Here is a 20391-nt window from a genome sequence, read left to right on the forward strand (position 1 = left end):
CTGTTTTTTTAATAGTTCAAAACCGAATCTCCCCCAGTTGTACTCAGTAGTCAGGGCCACTAAAATGATAGTGCACTTATTTATTACTATCATCATTCTAGGTTTTGGGGACTTCCTATTTTATAAATAAATAAATGTAAGTTATGTAAGAAACAAATAAATATACTTTGAACAAATTCAAAACTTCCTCTAACGCCAAATTTTTATTAAAATTTCATTAATTTTCTTCAAACTCTTAGTTCCTTTCAAATAAATGCAATGGTTTCTGTTGCAGTTACAAACAGTGGTGATGTGTACGACTGGTTCCACATCCCAGCTCCTCAAAGGAAACACAGCTGCTCTCTTTTAATAAATTGATAAAGATTCAGTCATTAAAAGTTGCTAAGATAGTTTCGCTGACTCCCATTTTAAGTAGAGAGCCATCTCTCCTTAAATAATTCTAATAAATCTTACCAAGAGCCGCAAGAATGATAGTGTGAAGATCATTTGTATTCACAAATTATTATTTTATGATATTCAATAACATTTAAACGTTTTATATATTTATTTTCACATATTGCAAAGTAAATAAACAAATAAATAATAACTAAACCTGTGTTTGAATGAAAAGACGGCAGTCTCATATAATTATGTACTTTATTTTAATATAATTCTATTCAAATTACTAACCTATCATATTTAAAATTCTTTTTGAAAAAATATCTTTACTTTAATAAACGAAATTTTCATTTTTTTCAACAAAATCAAAATATACAATATATTTTAGACGCGTATATTACTCGCGAGCCGCGGGTTGCCGACCCCTGCCCTAGGGGAAAGCAAAATAAACCTCAAGTGGCTGCGGTTCCGTGGGGCATGGGTCCCGTCCCGCTGTTAAATCTTTATCTTCACTGACTCCTATCTGTTCTAGCTGTTATCCTCGACTTTTATGAGAAATCTCTTTTCAGTTTCTGAAGGCTACTTTGATCAGAAAACTTCACCGAACTGATCAAGCATAATGGGTGTGGAAGGTCATAATAGGAAGTGATACACCTTAATCTTTAGTCTCATTGCCCAGATCTCGTTTGCTGAAGACTTCCTCTTCTCGGACGAGAATTTTCCTGATGAGGCACTCTCCCAATAATTTCACCTTTCCGGTCTGCGTTCTCACAAATAGTCATAACTATTTTCCAATAAAACCCTAACTTCCAATGATAACTTAATTTTGAAAATCTGTTACGATCGTGTTACTCCTTTTTGTGCAGAAACTAACATTTATACAATAGATTACGTATTATAAGAAATTTACTGATAAATGTAAAATTACCGAAAATTTGACTGCATTATTGAGAATATATAATTGATAAAAAAATAGTTTGTATGCGACCTTTAACCTGAAAGTACGTCTCTTACAGACTTAAGAGGTATTTAATGAGTCAGAAGTCTTTTTAAAGTGATTCGTAGGGCATAAAATGATCATTTAACATTATTAATAATTTAATAATCATCGATAATCTCCGACAAATTATATTTAACAAAAAAATTACATAACTGCAGCTGTTTAATAATTAAAATAATAAAATTTAATTAATAAGACACACACAAAAAAAATATAAATTATGCTAAAAAAAAATGTTATTGTCCTTTAAGGCCATAGTGCTTTACAACTAAATATGTACTAACACATAACGAAGTTGACCATAAGCTTAAGGAAATAAAAGCTCCATACACTATTGGATGTGCAGGCTGTCTGGATCCGAACGAGAGAGCACGAAATGATTCAATTGATGATGTAATTGGTAGCATACGTGACGCATAACGCAGTATATAATGCATTCCTTCCACAGGCCAAAGTACACCTGAATGAAAGAAACGAATTATGTTAAAAATATTGACAAGAATTAACGGTTAGATTATAGATTTTATGCTAGATTTGATCTGAACACCGCAATGCAATGCACTGCAAAAAGGCTACGATGTTGTTGTTACGCCTTCAATTAAATTCAATTGTGTATGCATGTCTACAAAAGTGCATGACCAAACTGTACAACAAAGTACGTTACTGCTTTTATCATCTGCAATCAAGCGAAAGAAGTGATGAAAAGTTAGCCGAATTAAATTTCTCCGTTAAGTTTCCTTTTGAGTAAATTATCAAAAGATAAAGTCAGTTCTGACTATAGAAAATGAAAAAAGTGAAAAAACTAGATGCATGCTAAACATTTTTAACCTCTTAAAATTTTAAACCGATGAGTTAACTACTTTAAATTTCATTTTTACATACCACTTAACATAAATAATGGGAAATAACTGCCAATAGCTAGAAAAGAAGCTGTAGTAAAAGATCTACAAATGGCTGCAATAAATAGCCCTAAAAACACAAATTTAACATTACACATGGAGCATAGTTAGATACAAATGAAAATCATTCCAAAAATAAAATCTTACCATAAAACATGCCACAAATGCCAACACATAATAATAATATAAGACAGAAAGTAAGATTCTCTGACAGTGGATTATCAAATATACAAAATAAAACAATCATTAGAAAAGCAGTTTGAATTATAAGAATTAACATTTGAAGAATTATATGTCCAACACCAATTTCCATAAGACTTAAACCTGTAACATAATCGCAAATTAATGGTATAAATCAAATAAATTTATAATATTTAATTTGAAAAAGTAATTGCTTACCTGCGATTACACATCTTTCTAGTAATCCGGAAGTTTTTTCAGTTAACATGGCTCCTACAGTGAACATCAACGGAAGGAAAAACTCAAAACTGTTAAATGAGAAATGATCAGAAAATTATGTGAATTTATCTGTGGTATATTCCGATAGGAACTAGAAAAAGATTGTATGATACATATAAAAACTTTGGTACTTTGAATAATTAATTAATTTAATAATATTAATATGTTTTATAGCGTTTTAGAGATAACAGATTATCTTAAAATCGAAAAGTCGATGAAAACGCAAACTTGGCATTTTATTTTAGTAGTAATGTCGCTTTTACAAACTTTAAGCAGGAATCAGAAATTTAAATCTATTAAACCTGTCCGGCCGGACTGATCTACAAGGGTTGATATGATAGTTATTAAAGCAATGTTGGGTATAAACGTAATGGGCGGGTGAGAAAATATCTTCTCAGTACTAAAACAATTTTACATATTGAGCAGACTAAAGATGAATTGAATTGAAATTAAGTTTCACGTGCAAGTCCTTGGATCGAATGTAGACTTAATGATTTTTTAAAATAAAATTAAGGACACTGCCCCGTGGCCGGTAGAGCGCGAGAACTATAAATGAAAGCTGACAACCTTCCTTTATTAATCCCATTTATATGAAATAATTTTTTTTAGTCAATTTCCAGGTGTTTCTACGCTTAGTATTAGAAACTGAAAAATTCCTTTAAGCTCTTATAGCTTCACATAATAGCTTTCATATACTTGGCGATTCAAGTTAAGTTGTTGGAGAAGCGTTGATTTTGCTTACAAAAAAAGAGAAAATTTATTTAAAAGTTGAATAGAAATACGATAATTTGTTTTACTATTTTTTTTTTTTTTTTTTTTTTTTTTTTTTTTTTTTTTTTTTTTTTTTTTTTGGCGCATCAACAGCTGAGGTCATTAGCGCCCGGAGCTTTTTCCAGTGCACTGCCGGCCTCCGGACAGTGTTCTCTCGTTACAGACAACACTGTCCATCACCGGACAGTGAGCTGTAAGAAGCTCCTAGGAAGAGAAAATCTAAGGGTCAGCTGCTGGATTCGAACCCGGGACCTCCGCGTGGGAGTCCAGTATGCTAACCTCATAGCTAATCCCTTCCCTATTATTATTATTATTATTATTTTTTCTGGCGCATCGACTGCTGAGGTCATTAGCGCCTATTATTATTATTATTACGTATTTAATTTTCTTTACTTGAAATTTTTTGATTCAAATGCTAAAAGTTAATCTTTTTAAGAAGTAGTATGATATAAAATTAAAATTGGAGCAAGATATATTAAAAGTAATCAAAGAAGAACCTTACAGAACAGCATTTGCTGGCGTCATAAATTGTCGGAAACTTTGGTCCATAACCCCGTAAACAGGTTTTTGATACTGTAAATAAATATAAATGAATAAACTTGAGAAATTGATTTCTATGAGGACTGATATTTGAATTACGTACACTTATCAAAGTGTGAGTGCTCCGTATTGATGAACTACACTTTTTCAGTACATCACTAGTTACCTCCACCAAAGCACCAGTTATGTGCTTTTGTAACACTTCTCTAATAACTTGATCTACCCAAAAAAATAAATAGAATTTTTATTCATTTTAAAAACTTATGAAGAACTAGAATAATTGAAAGTTAGGATGGCTAAGGTAGTCCTAAAATAAAGTGGATAAGATAAGGGTTCGCACTTTATCTTAGGGCCTCAAAGAACATGAAAGGTAAAGAGATCATTCTGATCGATTCTTTAGCCGCAGCATATGTATATGTTTCGAAGCTTGCTTGCCAGGAATCGAATTCGATATCACAAACGAGAGTGTAATTAGCTATGCACTAGTCAAGGGTTGGGACTTCCAAATCCTTCAATGAATTTCGAGTCATTGCAGTTTAAGAGGAAATGAAAGAGTGGACCACTAAGCTAAAGAGTGTGGTTACTTGCAACCAGCTGAAGATAACATACAGCCATGTCATGTCATACAGCTGTGTTTGACATTAGAGCACGAGTACAATGAAATGCCCCCCAAATTTGAATTAGTAATTTTAAAATTTACAACCAAAGAGAATATCTACACCAAAAATTTAATTGCTGAAAAAACCTTTGATTTAGCACCATAAAAATAATAATAAACAAAAAATGAAGGGATTTAGTGGAAAAAAAAATCGTAAGAGTTTGCATAATGTTGAGAGTGGTACTAACTAGATGAATCCAGCCAAACTTTAATTTCACTTCCATAAATAACATCATCACTCGGTATTACTTTTAGTAGTAATCTTTTCAACAGACACTCGGTAAAATTGTTGTTAAAATATAAAACACCCCATACGTTGTTTTTTTGCAAATCTTGTTGAGCAAAATCTAGATTGCTATAATCTACCTGAAACCAATTAAGTAACAATAGTAATAGTAACAAACTAAAACTGATAATTAAGAAAAATGATTAAATGATTACAATTTGTAAGGATTTTCCAAGTAATTTTCTAAGATATTGACAGGACATAGTAGCATTTGACGTGCAACTAATATGAGGTTCTGAAGGACAAATTCCGTTTTCTTCAAGAAATTCGTCATTGACAACACCAACTTTCAGTCCAGCGGGATCTTCTCCAACCGTAACGCTTATTAACGTACACTGAACTATTGGTAAAACCAATGTGAATAACATCATCCTATGAGATAGAATAGATATATATATTTAGAAATGTTATGTAATGACTATTTTATTATGCTATGTAAAGATTCTTTTTTAAAGCAATCATAAACAATATGATACTGCCATAAAAGACCATTTTCATTTTCTTATGTTATGAACTTTTACTCACGGTATATTCCTTTTCATCCAGAATAAATTTTTTAGCATGAAAGCATATATTCTGGTAAAATTCAGTATACCACTCTCATTTAAATGAGGTGTCTGTTTAGTTTTAATGAGCTCTTTATCATGAATCTGAAATTTATTTATATATTTATACAGGATGAAACCTACAGTTTAAAAATTATAACAATAAATATCTTACAATATATGTAATCAAACATAACTAATAAATCAAAATAAACAGTACCAAATGCAATTAATAAAAATTATAAATATCAAATAATATGTATGAAGAATGGATAAGAAAATTGAGACTAAAAATTGAAGCTTAAAGTCCTAAATTTAAAAATAAAAAGCCGTTTATTACAGTTAACAAAGATAGGTAGATATTTGAAAGAACATACTCAAATTGCAGAATAAACACGAACTATTTACAAACTGTTTGAAATATATGGTGAATATTTACTGTAAAAATATAATAATAATAATAATAATAATAATAATAATATAGGGGGAAGAGGGAAGGGATTAGCTATGAGGTTAGCATACTGGACTCCCACGCGGAGGTCCCGGGTTCGAATCCAGCAGCTGACCCTTAGATTTTCTCTTCCTAGGAGCTTCTTGCAGCTCACTGTCCGGTGATGGACAGTGTTGTCTGTAACGAGAGAACACTGTCCGGAGGCCGGCAGTGCACTGGATAAAGCTCCGGACGCTAATGACCCCTCAGCTGTTGATGCGCCAAAAAAAAAAAAAAAAAATAATAATAATAATAAATGGGTTAATGGGATGACTGCACGAATACAACAAAGATCATAGAACATTAATATGTTGTTCTATTTTTCAAGACTTATTTCATACAGTTAGTAGTTTGCACCTACTTCAGCAATGTGAGATTGTTCTATTTTAAAATATCTACTTATGTGATTCTCAATTCTCGAAATAACTTTTCATTTTTAAATTCAGGACTTGTACCTTTAATTTTTCAAAATATGTATTTACAAGTCTTTTATTCAATGCTTTTTTTACTGAATCCCTTATCACGGAAGGAATGCCAATCAATGCTACTTACTGCCTAGTTCATTTCAATTTCTCATAACTCTAAAAATATTGCAGTGTTGTTGAATTACACTGTGATGGCCTACCACAAACGAAAGAAAATTACGGTGTTTTAAGGAGGAAGTTTAAAGGCTAGAACCTCATTACAGTCTTATTTAGCAGGCAACTTTGTTTTTTAGAAAAGGGTCCTCAACATAAAACTCATGTACGCCAGCATATTGTAGGAAAGCATCTACACAGTTTTCACCAGTGATTTTTCCACCAATCAACCCTGATAGCAAAAAAAAAGAAAAAAGTACCTCCTTTTCTCTGAGTTCATCTTCTGTACACAAAATTAAGAAAACTTGTTCAAGCGTTTCACAGTTTTGCACTTCCATTAAATGATTCGGCTCGTCTTCAGCAAGAATCCTTCCATATCTCATTAATCCAATCTGTCGCATAATTTTTTTTTTTTACGGACATTCCTAGGTTAAATTTAATTTATGTAAATGAATAAATTAGATTTACTTACAGTATGTGAATGGCGAGCTTCTTCAAAGTAATGTGTTGTTATTATAATGGTTTTTTTCTCATCTTCTGAAATTTTAAACAAGTACTGCCAAATGCTAAAATGTTATGAGTAATAAAACAATTTCAGTTTCATTTTTTTTTATGTACAAGAGTAGTAATCTAATTCTACTTAATGCTACTAATTTGCAAGATCAAAATGGCATAAGGATATGTAGTTCAGTTTCAATATTTAACAATAAAAAAGAGATTAACGTTTTTGCACTTTAACCATTTAATATTCAATATTGTTTAATATCTTAAAAGAATAAAGTAATTTTTTTTTTTTTTTTTTTTCAAAGGTGCAAACTTATAGGTCTATAAGGTCCTAAATCTTATTCAATTTATTGCCAGATTCTGGATAATATTCTCTCGCTAAGACAACATCGTCCATAGGTGAGCTGAAAGATGCTCCTAGAAAGAGAATAATCATGTTGCTGGACTCGACCGTGATTTCAGTACGTTAACCACAGAGCTAATCCATTTCTTAGTATTAAATATAGAAATGAAACTTCTTGCGTTCTAATTAATTCGTTCAAACAAATCCAATTATAAAATTAAATTTTAATATGTACCTACTTATGACAAAGAATTATATCCAGCCCGACTGTAGGTTCATCAAGGATCAATAATCGTGGATTATGTAACAAAGCAATACAGAGAGAAATACGTCTTTGTTGTCCACCGCTACAAAATTGTTAAAAAATAAAATAAATAAAAAGATCAAGTTTAAAAATTAATGTTTCACCTTGGTTTCATTAAAAATCAAATTTGGGGTGAACACTTTCATGACTTCCTCTTACTTCAATTCTCATGTCTAAGATTCAGCTTATACAATTGTTTGATCCTCAGAATTTTAACAAAATGTTTTCAATGAAAGTTTCTATAATAAAACGAAAAGCATGACTTCTTAAATACCTACTTATTAACCACTCTTGAAATCATTTTTACCAAAATGTCAATTAAAGGTTTTTCTAAATTTAAGGCGCATATAAGACGCATAAGCTCCCGAAGATCTTTTCAGTGAACTGCAAGAAGTTTCTAGGAAGAGAAAATTTATAGGCCTGTCGCTGGATTTTAACCCAGCAGCTGCGTGTGAGAATACAGCGTGATAATCACTCAGCTGAAATCTATCTAAAAAGACGTTCATCAAAACTCAAAAATAAATCGGGAGATTCACATTACTGTACGAGATATTTACCTTAAATTCCTCTTTAGTGAAATATATAGAATACTCACTGTTATTACATTCACACAAATGTGGCAATATAGAAAAAAAATGTTATCGGAAAAAAGTTTATTTTCAAAGTTTTTTTTAACAGCTTTCTAATAATACAGATGAGCCAAATTTTAAAAAAATCAGTTTGCGTGGTTTTCGAGAAAATTGAGAAAAACTAAACACTAAAAAATTTGCGCCACCTGGCGAACTTTTTCAAACTCAGAATCTTATCAATTCATAATCTTCGTTTGGATATAAATGCAGACTTGTACTGAGTAGGTACTTCAGATTTAGGGGGAACATAATTGTAAAAGAAAAGAGTAAAGAATGCTGTTGCCATAGTTCAGGTATTGACGGTTTAAATAATCCCCCAACATCAATTCTTACCTCATTTTAGATATAACGCATTCTCTGGACGGAAGATCAAGTAATTTTAAAAGTAGATTAGTTCTTTCTTTTATTAGTGCAGAATCCATTGAGTATAAATTCCCGTAGAATGTCATGTGTTCTTTTATGCTGAACTCTTGGTATAGAGTAAGTGCCTAGACAAAAATAAATTATTCAAAATGCTAAACGGAAGCAGCTTCTATATGCATTAGACTTAACACAGGCATTTTAATGAATTCTATATTGTATACATAACGGTACCAAGACAGAAGGAATAATGTAAACCATGGGTACGTATATAATCAAAGATTTGACTCTTAAGTCAGCTTATTTAGCTATTACTTTCAGGCAATGCTACTTATAACACTCATTTGTGTAACTAAGACCCTAAGAAGCACGATAATTATCTTCAAAATCGTTATCTTAGAGAGCAAAGCAGCCCTTCAGACTACCTCGACTTTGAGATAAAACAAAGTCGGGTCTCACTATCCCAGTCATTCAGCCTGGCAGGATGGCCATGGAGCCCTTAAGCTCGATCCCAAAAGTACCTTAAAATTTCACATATGCAGGTATCAGTGAGTACGTCCACAGAGTTGCAGAAATGGTGTATGGAAAACTCACAGTCTAGAGGTAGACGAAAAGTTGATGTCAGTTACTCGCCTAAGTTGACTAGTTACAACAAGAAGTACTCTATCAAAGCGGACACGAGTAGTGTTGTAAGCGCGCCTATGAGTTCTTCAAAAAGGGAGACATCATGTAGAATCAGCAGATAAAGTAAGGTCTCAGAAAGTCTCCCGTTGAACTATATGTAACTTATGTATTTATTTTACAGTCTATTACAAGATAAACAGCCTCTCACAAACATTTTTGTATCAAACAGTTAATAATGTCTTTTCAAATGGATTACATGCAAAATGCTTATGCATGCTATAAATAAATGAATGGTATCTGGAAAGCTGGTATATAAAATGAAGCGAGCAAACCTGAGGCATATAACCAATTTCTTCCTTATCTCTAACGCTCATGTGTATGGTACCCATATCAAGCTTCACTCTTCCAACCAGAACACTCAGGAGTGTAGTTTTACCACAGCCACTAGGTCCAAGTAGACTGTAGCTTTACAAATAAAAGAAGCAAAATCAGTTACAAATAATGGAAGTTCATGACTTGTAATTGGTTAACAAACAAATCAGACAAGCTATGAAAATCTGGAACCTGTAGGATAATGCAAATAAAGTAGTGCATTTTTTTTTCTTATTTAATTAAAATAAATATTTATCGTTGAAGAATATAATCCAGTAACTAACATTGTTCCTTCTTTTACGTGTATGTTAACACCATGTAGTACTAAGTTGTTGCTATACTTCTTGCAAGCATTCTTTACTAATACGGAAGTATCTTCTCCTGCTTCATCCATCTTACTTCTAATTAAAATTTAAAATTATTTAATCTCCTGTAAAACACATACATGTGAACAAATTAACATATGCTTCAAACCTATCTATACATCTGAATTTTCAAAAGTAATTTACAGTAATATTTATTCGCAGGCATTGTATAACAATCTTTTTCGTTTACTATTAAACGATTTCAAATTTTCAGATATCGTTTTATTTTACATTATGAAGGTAATTTTATAAATAAGATTCATCCCTTGATTTAATAATATTAGATAAAAGGAAGCCTTTCAGTCCTCTTAGAATGTAGCATCTGCAAATGGACAAATGAATCTACATAAGATTCTCTATATATTTCTCCTTCAGTTTTCCTATCTCTTTTTCGATTAGTGGACATCTAAATAACTTATTGATTTTGCTTCCATATTCTCAATAGATCTATTAAACGAAAATAAAAATAATTTCGAAGAGTTATGGTAGATAGATAAAAAATTATTCATTCAATTAATACAAAAATGTACATTGTAACTATTATTACAAATTACTATATATTATTACCAAATACAAAAATGGAAGTTATTCGTAGAATGATTTAAATAGTGAACTATCTTGCTCATTAATATGAAATTGATTTTGCAATGCCGGTCTTCGTTTTAAATTAACTAAGTTATTTTTCGTTAGAGAATGTGCAAAAACAATTTTACAGGAAATTTCTGGTAAGCAACTATACCACATTTGTAATTTAAAGTGATAATGATTTTCTGAATAAAAAAATTCATGACATAATAAGAATATTTTGGTATTTATTTATAACTTTTTGGAAACCCGTTTCTAGTATCATATTAATAGCAATTGAAAATATAAGTACAATGCCAAATTTCAAGAAACTTTGTTCAGCGGATGTGCCGTTTTCCTGTAAAATTTGGTTGCTTTTTCAATTATTTTGTCGCTAAAATTCTTACGTTCCAAGAAAATTTCGTTGTTACGTTTTATGTTTTAATTGCTATTAGAGCTAATCCGGTATGACAGTTGCATAAGGGTTTAATAGTGTAACAAAAAAATAAAATAAAATAAATAAATAAAATACTCACTCAATTAAGACTAAAAAATGAACTGAACTAAAATCTATTTGTATTGTAGCAGAAAGGTTTAAACATTACTGGTACCAATAACTTGATTCAGTTGCATGACATTGCGTTAGGGGACCTTGTTGCTTATCATCAGAAATCATCGGATCACTATCTATGTACAATCTATAAAACCCATTCAACTTTTATAAAAATAATCAATATTTATTTCAGAATATGTGGAGAGTAGGATATAACTGGTATAAAAAGGATATGAATTTCTTGATAGTTACAATAAACCTTGTCATTTTTGTGTAATTCTGTTATTAATGTGTTACAATAGAATCGTTGGAATCAATTTAGAGATATTCAGTTCTTAGAGGATTATTAATTTACAGCCACCATAGCCTCTTCTTAAATTGTTATTTAATTTATTCGCTTCATAAAAAATACAATCTTCCAGCAAGTAGTCTGTTTTGTGAATGAAAAAGAAACACCAAAATCAGAATCATCACAATCTGGAAATAACAAACGAGAAATTATTAATATTCTCAATGCTACCAAATGTATAAACACGCAGTCTATATTCTTAATATCATATCAAATAAAAAGGGTATTCAAAGTTTTTGAACTGTTATTTTTATAATGAGACAATAGTTCTTCAGCTAAAGAAGCAATATAGTAAATAGTAACCCAAATTCCGGATTAGTATGCTTTTTATCCACTTTGGTGCTACACTTCACTGGACTACGAACTTCCAATATCCATTGAATTCTAATTTAAATGTCATTATTAAGAGAAAAATCCGAAACAGAGATAATATAGTTACAAGTGTCTCCAGTTTCAAGGATCAAAAAATATGTATCATATACCGAAAAATTAGAGAATATTTTAATTTATAATATACTAATGTCAATAATTACTTCCTTACTAAATAAAATAAAAAAAATTGACCTTTCTGAAGTTAATAATTACTGAATTTAACAATAAAAACTCAGAATTGACATGCCCTCGATAATGACATTCCCAAAACTCGAAATACCACTTTAGTGAATGGACTTTGAACTTTTCTATACTTTTTACAACGTGCCTTAAATTTTTTTCAAAACTTCGTAATTATAAAATGTTCTTATTTTCTTGGAAAATTCGTTTTGGGCATTTTGAGTCGTAAGTTCCTATAAAGCAATAAATTGAGAATTGTATTGGAGAAATAGGAAATGGATTAGCCAAGACTTAAATTGACTCGTAAACATATTTGCTAGAAAAATAAAAACTATCCTAACTTTCCTAAGTCCTAAGTTATGCTAAATAAAAAAAGTGTCTTCTAAACGTAATGCATTAACCACTCTACAAGGGTAACTAATCGTTAAGATTAAATTGTAGCGAAAGCCTCGAAAATCTTAAAGAATCAGTTTGATAGGTTAAAAATCTCATGAACGAATTTGAATTAATTAACAAAATTTGGTCTTAAAAGTAAACTTGTGGAATATCTAAACTAACTTATGCATACTTCACTAAAAATATTCGTAAAAACAAATAAACTGTAAAAATAATGTATTTCACAAAGATCACATCAATACAGTTCTACTGCAATTTTGTCTTCTAGTATCTTTTATGATTTGCCAACCGTTCAACATACACAATTAAAACAAAATGTTGCTCTAGTTAACAATTTTAAAACTAGATTTTTTAGACTTTTTACTCTTCTCAGATACAGGCACGTTTGTAGGACTGTTATCTGCATTGTTTTTATGTAATTTATTCAAAAAAGGAGAACACATTTTCGTCATTTCTGATAGTTTATCAAAATATTTGTCCTCATTGACCATAGGATTATTTTCTACCCATTTTATGGCTTCCTCACATTTTTTAGTCAAAGTAATTTTATCATCATTTGATAATTTATCTCCACAATCTTCCACGGCGTTCCTCACTCCATAAATGAAACTTTCAAGTTTATTTCTGGCAGCAATTCTTTTCTTGTGATTATCATCGTCATCTTTGAATCTTTCGGCATCAGATATCATTCTTTCAATTTCTTCTTTAGACAGGCGCCCTTTATTATTTTTAATTATTATATTCTTTGTCTTTCCAGTACTGGTATCCTTAGCTGAAACGTTCATTATACCATTAGCGTCTATATCGAATGTAACATCTATTTGTGGTTCTCCCCTTCTTGCCGGCGGTATCCCGGTAAGTTCAAATGTTCCAAGTAAATTGTTATCTCTGGTCAAAGCTCTTTCTCCTTCATATACAGATATTTTCACTACAGTCTGATAATCATCGCAAGTTGAAAACGACTGAGTTTGATTACATGGAATTTTGGAATTACGTTCAATTACTTTACTCATTTCACGACCTTCAGTTTCAATCCCCAAGGATAACGGGGTCACATCGACTAAAAGTACGTCCTGAATTTCTGAACTCTTATCTCCACCAAGTATTGCAGCTTGCACTGCTGCTCCATAAGCTACGGCTTCATCTGGGTTTATGGACATATTAAGCGACTTACCGTTAAAAAAATTTTGTAAAAGATTCTGCACTTTAGGAATTCTAGTTGATCCTCCCACTAAAAGAACATCTTGTATTTTGTCTTTACTTAATTTTGCGTCTTTCAAAGCTTTTTCAACAGGCTGAAGAGTTGCTTTGAACAAATCGGAACACAGTTCTTCAAACCTGGCTCTACTTATTTTTGTGTAAAAATCTAAGCCATCACATAAAGCATCTACCTCAATTGTCGCTTCAGTACTGGAGGACAGAGTTCTTTTTGCTCTTTCAGCAGAAGTTCTTAATCTTCTTAACGCCCTTGGATTCCCTTTTATATCTTTTTTAAATTTTCGTTTAAACTCCTCAGCCAAATATGTAACTAACCGATTATCAAAATCTTCACCTCCTAAATGGGTGTCTCCTGAAGTTGCTTGAACCTCGAATAAAGATCCTTCATCGATCCTTAAAACAGAAACATCAAAGGTACCTCCACCTAAATCAAAAATCAAAACATTTCGCTCTCCTTTTAAATTTTTGTCTAGACCATAAGCAAGTGCAGCTGCCGTAGGTTCATTAATAATTCTTAGAACATTTAGACCTGCTATTGCTCCAGCATCTTTAGTAGCTTGTCGTTGAGAATCATTAAAGTAAGCAGGCACGGTAATTACTGCATCTTTCACGTCTCTTCCTAAGTAAGCCTCAGCTGTTTCCTTCATTTTAGTTAATACCATAGAACTTATCTCTTCGGGCGCAAATTGTTTACTTTTTCCTTTAAATTCAACTACAATTTTAGGTTTTGAATTTTCATCAATAATTTTGAAGGGCCAGTGTTTTATGTCTTCTTGAATTTTTGGATCATCATACTTTCTACCAATAAGCCGTTTTGCGTCGAATATTGTATTATTTGGATTCAGTGCTACTTGATTTTTAGCTGCCTCTCCTATTAATCTTTCAGTATCAGTGAATGCAACATAACTGGGTGTAGTTCTGTTCCCTTGATCATTCGCAATTATTTCCACTTTACCATACTGCCACACTCCCACACAGGAGTAAGTCGTGCCTAGATCAATTCCAATTGCTGGCATTTTACTTCTTTGATAATGACCACGGAATTAAAAGATCTATTAATTTTGATTCATTCACACCGGTTAATTGCGTTAATACTTCCTTCCAAAAACTCACCACATTGTTAAAAAACATTTATGAAAATAAAATTTAAATAAAGCAGAGATATTTCTTTCCCCCCATTAAACTGACTCATATGATTAATTGTAACATATTTTCTTAGAAAAAAAACAATTTGAATTCAATACTTCTGGTTTTTAAAACAAGATTTTTTTTAAACATATGTACCCAAGTTCCTACTTTTTAAACAGCAATCACTAATTTACTTAGATTGGTTTAGTACATTAACGCTACGTAGTAGATGTTTCTTCTTGGGTCAAAAGAGAATGTGTTGGCTGGACCTAAGGGTTCATACAAAACAGCTGTTTTTAATTGGAATTAGATTGCATGCGGATGGCAAATACTAACCATTGTACCTTGCCCAACTAGAAAATAAGCATCCGCACAGATGAGTGGTGCCATCAAAGCCATAACGAAGGCAGGTGATTTAAGATAATCACTCCCATAACATGTATGATGATTAATTATTCTCAGAGAATCAACCACAATTGATTCCGCTCGCAGTGTCACGCTGTTAAAGTTGACACCTATGTTTCGAGGAATTGTCCGGTTTCTTTTGAGTCGAACCACAGGTCTGCATCTTATATTCAACCAGAAGATTCCAAAAAAAATTTTTTATTTAACAGTATACACATCATTATTGCTTTATTTCAGGGTAGACATTCATTGGTCCCCACAAGGGGTCGCTTTTGTATGCAGTTTCCTCAGTGTTGCAATCCCACGGGATTGCACGTAAACAAGCACATCAATGCACATACACTACACACCCAAGGGCTATCTTCTGAAGATACGTCTCGAAACTTCAATTGGAAAATTGAGGAGCTAGGGCCCTTCATCATGGGCTGTACGGCCAAGAAAGAAGACATTCTTTGGTAGCTTGACATTATTTTCGTAGCATAGAATCATTGTCAATGATCTGTCTTCTTGCCACCGTACTTATACGTCATCGTACCTCAATAGTCCCTCGATGTCTACCACGTACACCTCCTCGAAATAACCATAACTTTAGTCTTAACAAGACTGACAATTCATGTTTTTCCCTTTGATGGAGGCAAGGGATCTAAGTTCGAAAACCAAGCATCGGGCTCCCGGAGATTGGACCAAATTCGAGGATGTCTCGAAGACTGAGAATTTAATCGCATTGGTACCTTCAGAGCCCGTATTTTAGAATTTAAAAAAATGTACAAAAATACAAATACTGTTATTGGTATATTGGTTTATCTTGTAATTTGTTAAGTATCAATGCTTCCTAAGGTCACACACATCCATATCTAAGAGGACTAACTAAAAATATTAAAGCTTAATGTACATCGCAATGTAGGCGCCACGATAGCCGAGCGGTTAGAGGCGAGATCTGCAAAGCTAATATGCATTACAACAGGCGATTACTTTACTACATTGCAATGTAATGTTGCGTAAAACGGAGAAAATTGAAACTTTCAGTTTCAGACTTTGACACGAGAATAATGAAACTAACCACAACACTAAATTTAAAACAGACCCATCTAACTCAGACAGCTCTATTTTCTAGTTTACCTAGGGACATCTCTGAAACTTTGTTACTTTTGTATACATCTATCTTCAGTCCATTACTGATTAACGTTTTTTCAGATGCCCTTGTGCTAATAAAACTGCAATAATAAATACGTTTTCTAAAAAGGGTTTGAACCTAGAGTAAATTATAACAAGAATTATATGAAACGTCAAATTGTTTTGAATGCCATTCTGAACGAATAATTTTAATTACACATTTATTTGAGCTAATAATTAAATTATAAAAAGAGGATATTAAATTTACATAAATAATTTATTTATAGTCTTGGTTAATTAGAGAATTTTTATTTAATTTTGTTTCTATCGCCTGCCGCAACAGGTCTCGTCTACGGCTTGAAAAAGAAGGCGCATAAAACGTAGCCGCTGATCTTATATTGTATTATATAATACATTTGCAAAAAAATTATGAATATTTAACAACTTTTTTACACTTTTTTTTATAGCTAATAAACATTTTTTTAAAAATATTTAAAATATATTATTACATTTCTAACAAAGAAATAAATTGTAGCTCACTAACTTTTATATCCAGATTTTTACAAATAAAATGTCATTTTCTCTTATCCCTTATAAACGTAGTTTGCGTATTTTCTTTATTTCCTTGCTAAACTTTGAAATCCCTTGTTCGTTAACTTCTTTAATATCTTTCAACCACTTTTCAAAGCTTCTGTCCTAAAATAAATACAAATAATAATTCTACAAAAATTAAGAAATAATAATATTGGCTAACTAGAATTCCATAAGAGCTTTTGACAGAGCTTCATAAAACAAATAACTAAAATCCCTTTTAAAATACGAATTGGATCTATTAAAGAGGACAATACACACACCAAAGACATTTTAACCACATGCTCATTTCCAGGGATTATGCTAAATGCCCTACCGAAATATGTTAAGTTCTTCAGTTAAGGAGGTTGATGAAAATCCGAGAAACGTCTAATGAAACGCTATTGCGGAAAAAATCATCTATAAGTAATATTTCTCTTTTTTAATTAAAATAATTTAATTCAAATATAATCTACGTCGTATATATCTTTTATTGTAGCTAATTTTATTTTATTTTTTTGTCATTTAATATCTGACATTTTTTAAGAATAGGAACTTTAAGACAAGACTTACATTTTTTATCAAACGTGACCATTTGCCAAAACTGAAAAGCTAATTCAACCAAAACAAACTATTTTTTCGAGATTATTTTTTAGTAAATTTTACATCCGACCAGAGAATAATCTGGACTACACACAACACTAAAACGAAGACAGACCTACCTAAGTCTCTGACAGCTTTATCTTCTATTAAACCTAGGGTCACTTCTGAAACCTTATTACTTTTATATACATATGTCTATATTCACAGTCCATTGTTGAATATTTACATTTTTCTTTATGCCCTTGTGCTAATAAAGTTGAGCACCTTGGTTCTTACAGAAAACAAATCCATAGGGAATTGGAAGTATAATAAGATACTTCCCAGAAAAAAACTGAGCAAACTTTACTAGAGAACCAAAAAATACAGCGGCTGAACAATGATCCCTCCGACTCGCAGAATAAGCAAACCATAAGCTACCACAGGATGTACTTCCAAACTTAACAAAAAGCCAATGGCAATTCATAATGTATACTTTGTGTTTGCTTTAAGCTACGTTACACCAGAAGAACTAGAGCCAAGGACAAGAGCAGTACTGTAATCCGTGTTCGTTTGGTTCAATTGGTTTTTTATTATTTGTTCTTGCAGCGGTCTCACAGTGTATTACTTTGAACATGCCATTTGCACCAAAAAAACATTTATACGTTCAGCTTATACAACCCATCCATATAACTTCCTTAAAACCTATTTTCACAGATTTTTTTTTTTTTAATACAAGCTACAGATTTATTTTGGGTAAATAAAATATTCACTCGGTGAAGAAAAAAAACAAGTTATCAGGTCCTAAGCGTAGCGAGACTTTTTGCTTGGCATGGACAACCTCCTAAAGTTACCCGCAAAGGAACTCTTTTACTGCGAAGGAAAATGCCTTAGAAGTTCATTCAACAGAACGTTGGAATAATACCTCAGGACGAAAAAAATCATTATTACTAAGCCTACAAAGTAACATACAAACGAACAATAAAGTTTGGACTCACTGCAATTTAGTTTTTTTTCTCTCTCTCAAAAACTGCTTTAACGATGTTCTTTTAACATGGTAAACTAGTTAATATATCAAGCCTATACATTCATACACTATAACTTTTATTTGTAACACTAATCCATGAAAAATTTATTAAGGGCTCTTCTTGGAATGGAATGGTTGTTTTAACGTTGTTTGTGTCGTTTCATTCTAGTCTAGAAAATATTAACATCGTCTACACTATTATTAAATTTATTATATTAAGGCGGGTTAAATGTATTGCATTAATTCTGAATAAAATTCCCCAATGGAATGTACCTCTTTACTATTCAGAGTGTGTCAATTCTTTGAAATGTTCTAGGAAATTGTATCTAAACAACAAATTTACATTATCCTCTCGTAAAAATATTTTACAAGTAACATATATTCAACGAGGGACCAGATGATGGAGGAAACTTTTAGGAAAATTTCGTTTTAGGGCACTGGGGAAATGTAAGTCACTCCAGGGTAATGTATGATATGAAGAATTAAATACGTGTGAAACAGAGTTTACAAATATTATAATAAAAAAAGTATTAAAACAGATTTTTTTTTATATATAACTTGAAATTATGATAGCTAGGTGTGAAAAATTACTTTATTAGATAACTTCCAATTTGCAGGAGAATAACATTCTACTAACATCTTCTAAAACGGGCCTTGTCTTACTTAGACGTAATGAATATTATTTTTAGAATGAAGGTACTCTAAGATTTTCTTAAATTGGAAATTAGTTTCAAGCAAAATAATAACGAAGAGAAAAAGTAAAAAAATATCAGCATTTTTTTCATAATACTTACCAAACTAAGAAGTAATTTATCTTTTTCTAATTCAATTGCTTGATGGACGGTTACAGAATTAGGAGGTTCCGAAAACATTTTGACAAAAGGGCAGTAAGCAGCATGGTTTTTGTGTTCGACGCTAAAATCGATGTTAGAATAAGTTAGAGTATCTTAAATACTAATTTATCACAAATCATAAATGAAGAATTAAAATTAGAAAGATTTTAAGGAAACAGAACTTACAATGCGTCATCCTCTTCTTCCCAGCAATCTAATTCCTTTTCACAATAATAGCATTGTACGCAATCACCCTTTAAGTAAAAGAAGCCAGCTTTCGCCATCTAAAGCAGAAACAGTGAATAATTCGTTTTCTCTTCTAAAACAATGTAAAAGCAAACTTTTACTAACATTGGATGACTACTACACTACCTCCTGCCTTGTAAGTTTTCCTTTTGAAAACGGCCAGCTTTCTGTAAATGTTTTTAGTCTTCCTTGATAAGTACTCTACAATTAGAGGTTCAAAAAGTTAGGAGCACAGAAGAGACAACTCAATCAAGTAAAATAGTAGAAACTTACTAAATCATCCTGTACATCCATATTGCGTAGTAATGAATTTCTAACTAAACTGTTAGCTCAGACAATTTTAAAATACTAACAATAGCTAGAGCATGAAGTTTCGACTTTCAATTGTCACTGTTTCACGTATAAATATTTTTAAATGAATATGAAGCACTCCTGGATAGCCGCTTCGGTAGTTTTCTGTTACATGAAAGCAGTTAAATGTACTGTTCCCGCCAAAATGAACTACAATTTCGCTAGACTTTTTATAAAAAGATGTAAATTCTTTATTTAGAATAGATTTAAAAATTTTAAAAAGTGGTTTAAAATATTTAAGTAATTAAAAATAATTAAATCAAGTTTTGTAAAATTTATTCTAAAAGTGATACTACAGTGGGAGGGGGCAAAACATCCTAAGTGTTCATTTTATTGTAAAATGAAAAATTAAATTAGTTATTCTATATTTTGATATTAAAACATGATTTTACTAGCCTCTTG

General features: G+C 31.5%; 3 protein-coding genes and 1 long non-coding RNA gene across 6 annotated transcripts; 1 reads left to right on the top strand and 3 right to left on the bottom strand.

Annotated features, from left to right (window-relative positions):
* Nucleotides 1–1465: 1465 nt before the first annotated feature.
* LOC141449853 (ABC transporter G family member 20-like) lies at nt 1466–11346 on the bottom strand. 2 transcript variants are annotated; one of them, XM_074119714.1, is made up of 16 exons: nt 11206–11345; nt 10025–10170; nt 9701–9833; nt 8718–8872; nt 7691–7798; nt 7077–7170; nt 6865–6996; nt 5517–5641; nt 5147–5363; nt 4894–5071; nt 4151–4266; nt 4010–4080; nt 2677–2765; nt 2425–2601; nt 2261–2347; nt 1466–1838 (listed from the first exon to the last, which is right to left on the bottom strand). In XM_074119714.1, exons 2-16 carry the CDS (start codon nt 10132–10134, stop codon nt 1615–1617), a joined length of 2016 nt encoding a protein of 671 aa, XP_073975815.1. In that variant the 5' UTR covers nt 10135–10170; nt 11206–11345; the 3' UTR covers nt 1466–1614. The 2 variants fall into 2 exon arrangements, with proteins under 2 accessions (XP_073975815.1, XP_073975816.1); XM_074119715.1 differs by lacking the exon at nt 7691–7798 and having other exon boundaries at nt 11206–11346.
* A 209-nt stretch (nt 11347–11555) lies between these two features.
* Nucleotides 11556–20123, bottom strand: Det (baculoviral IAP repeat containing deterin). Of its 2 annotated transcripts, XM_074119744.1 has the most exons (6): nt 19912–20123; nt 19765–19839; nt 19579–19676; nt 19354–19474; nt 16928–17079; nt 11556–11699 (listed from the first exon to the last, which is right to left on the bottom strand). In XM_074119744.1, exons 1-5 carry the CDS (start codon nt 19930–19932, stop codon nt 16975–16977), a joined length of 420 nt encoding a protein of 139 aa, XP_073975845.1. In that variant the 5' UTR covers nt 19933–20123; the 3' UTR covers nt 11556–11699; nt 16928–16974. The 2 variants fall into 2 exon arrangements, with proteins under 2 accessions (XP_073975845.1, XP_073975844.1); XM_074119743.1 differs by lacking the exon at nt 11556–11699 and having other exon boundaries at nt 16591–17079.
* Nucleotides 12719–14941, bottom strand: LOC141449854 (heat shock protein 68-like). Its single transcript, XM_074119716.1, has one exon. It carries the CDS (start codon nt 14751–14753, stop codon nt 12843–12845), a length of 1911 nt encoding a protein of 636 aa, XP_073975817.1. The 5' UTR covers nt 14754–14941; the 3' UTR covers nt 12719–12842.
* Nucleotides 14977–16063, top strand: LOC141449865 (uncharacterized). The gene is made up of 2 exons (XR_012455743.1): nt 14977–15425; nt 15508–16063. It is a non-coding gene; the product is annotated as an uncharacterized lncRNA (long non-coding RNA).
* Nucleotides 20124–20391: the final 268 nt, after the last annotated feature.

This window comes from Rhodnius prolixus, unplaced genomic scaffold (assembly GCF_049639745.1).
Source record: "Rhodnius prolixus isolate KJV_2025 unplaced genomic scaffold, Rpr scaffold_2, whole genome shotgun sequence".
In the NCBI taxonomy this organism is placed as follows: Eukaryota; Metazoa; Arthropoda; class Insecta; order Hemiptera; family Reduviidae; genus Rhodnius; species Rhodnius prolixus.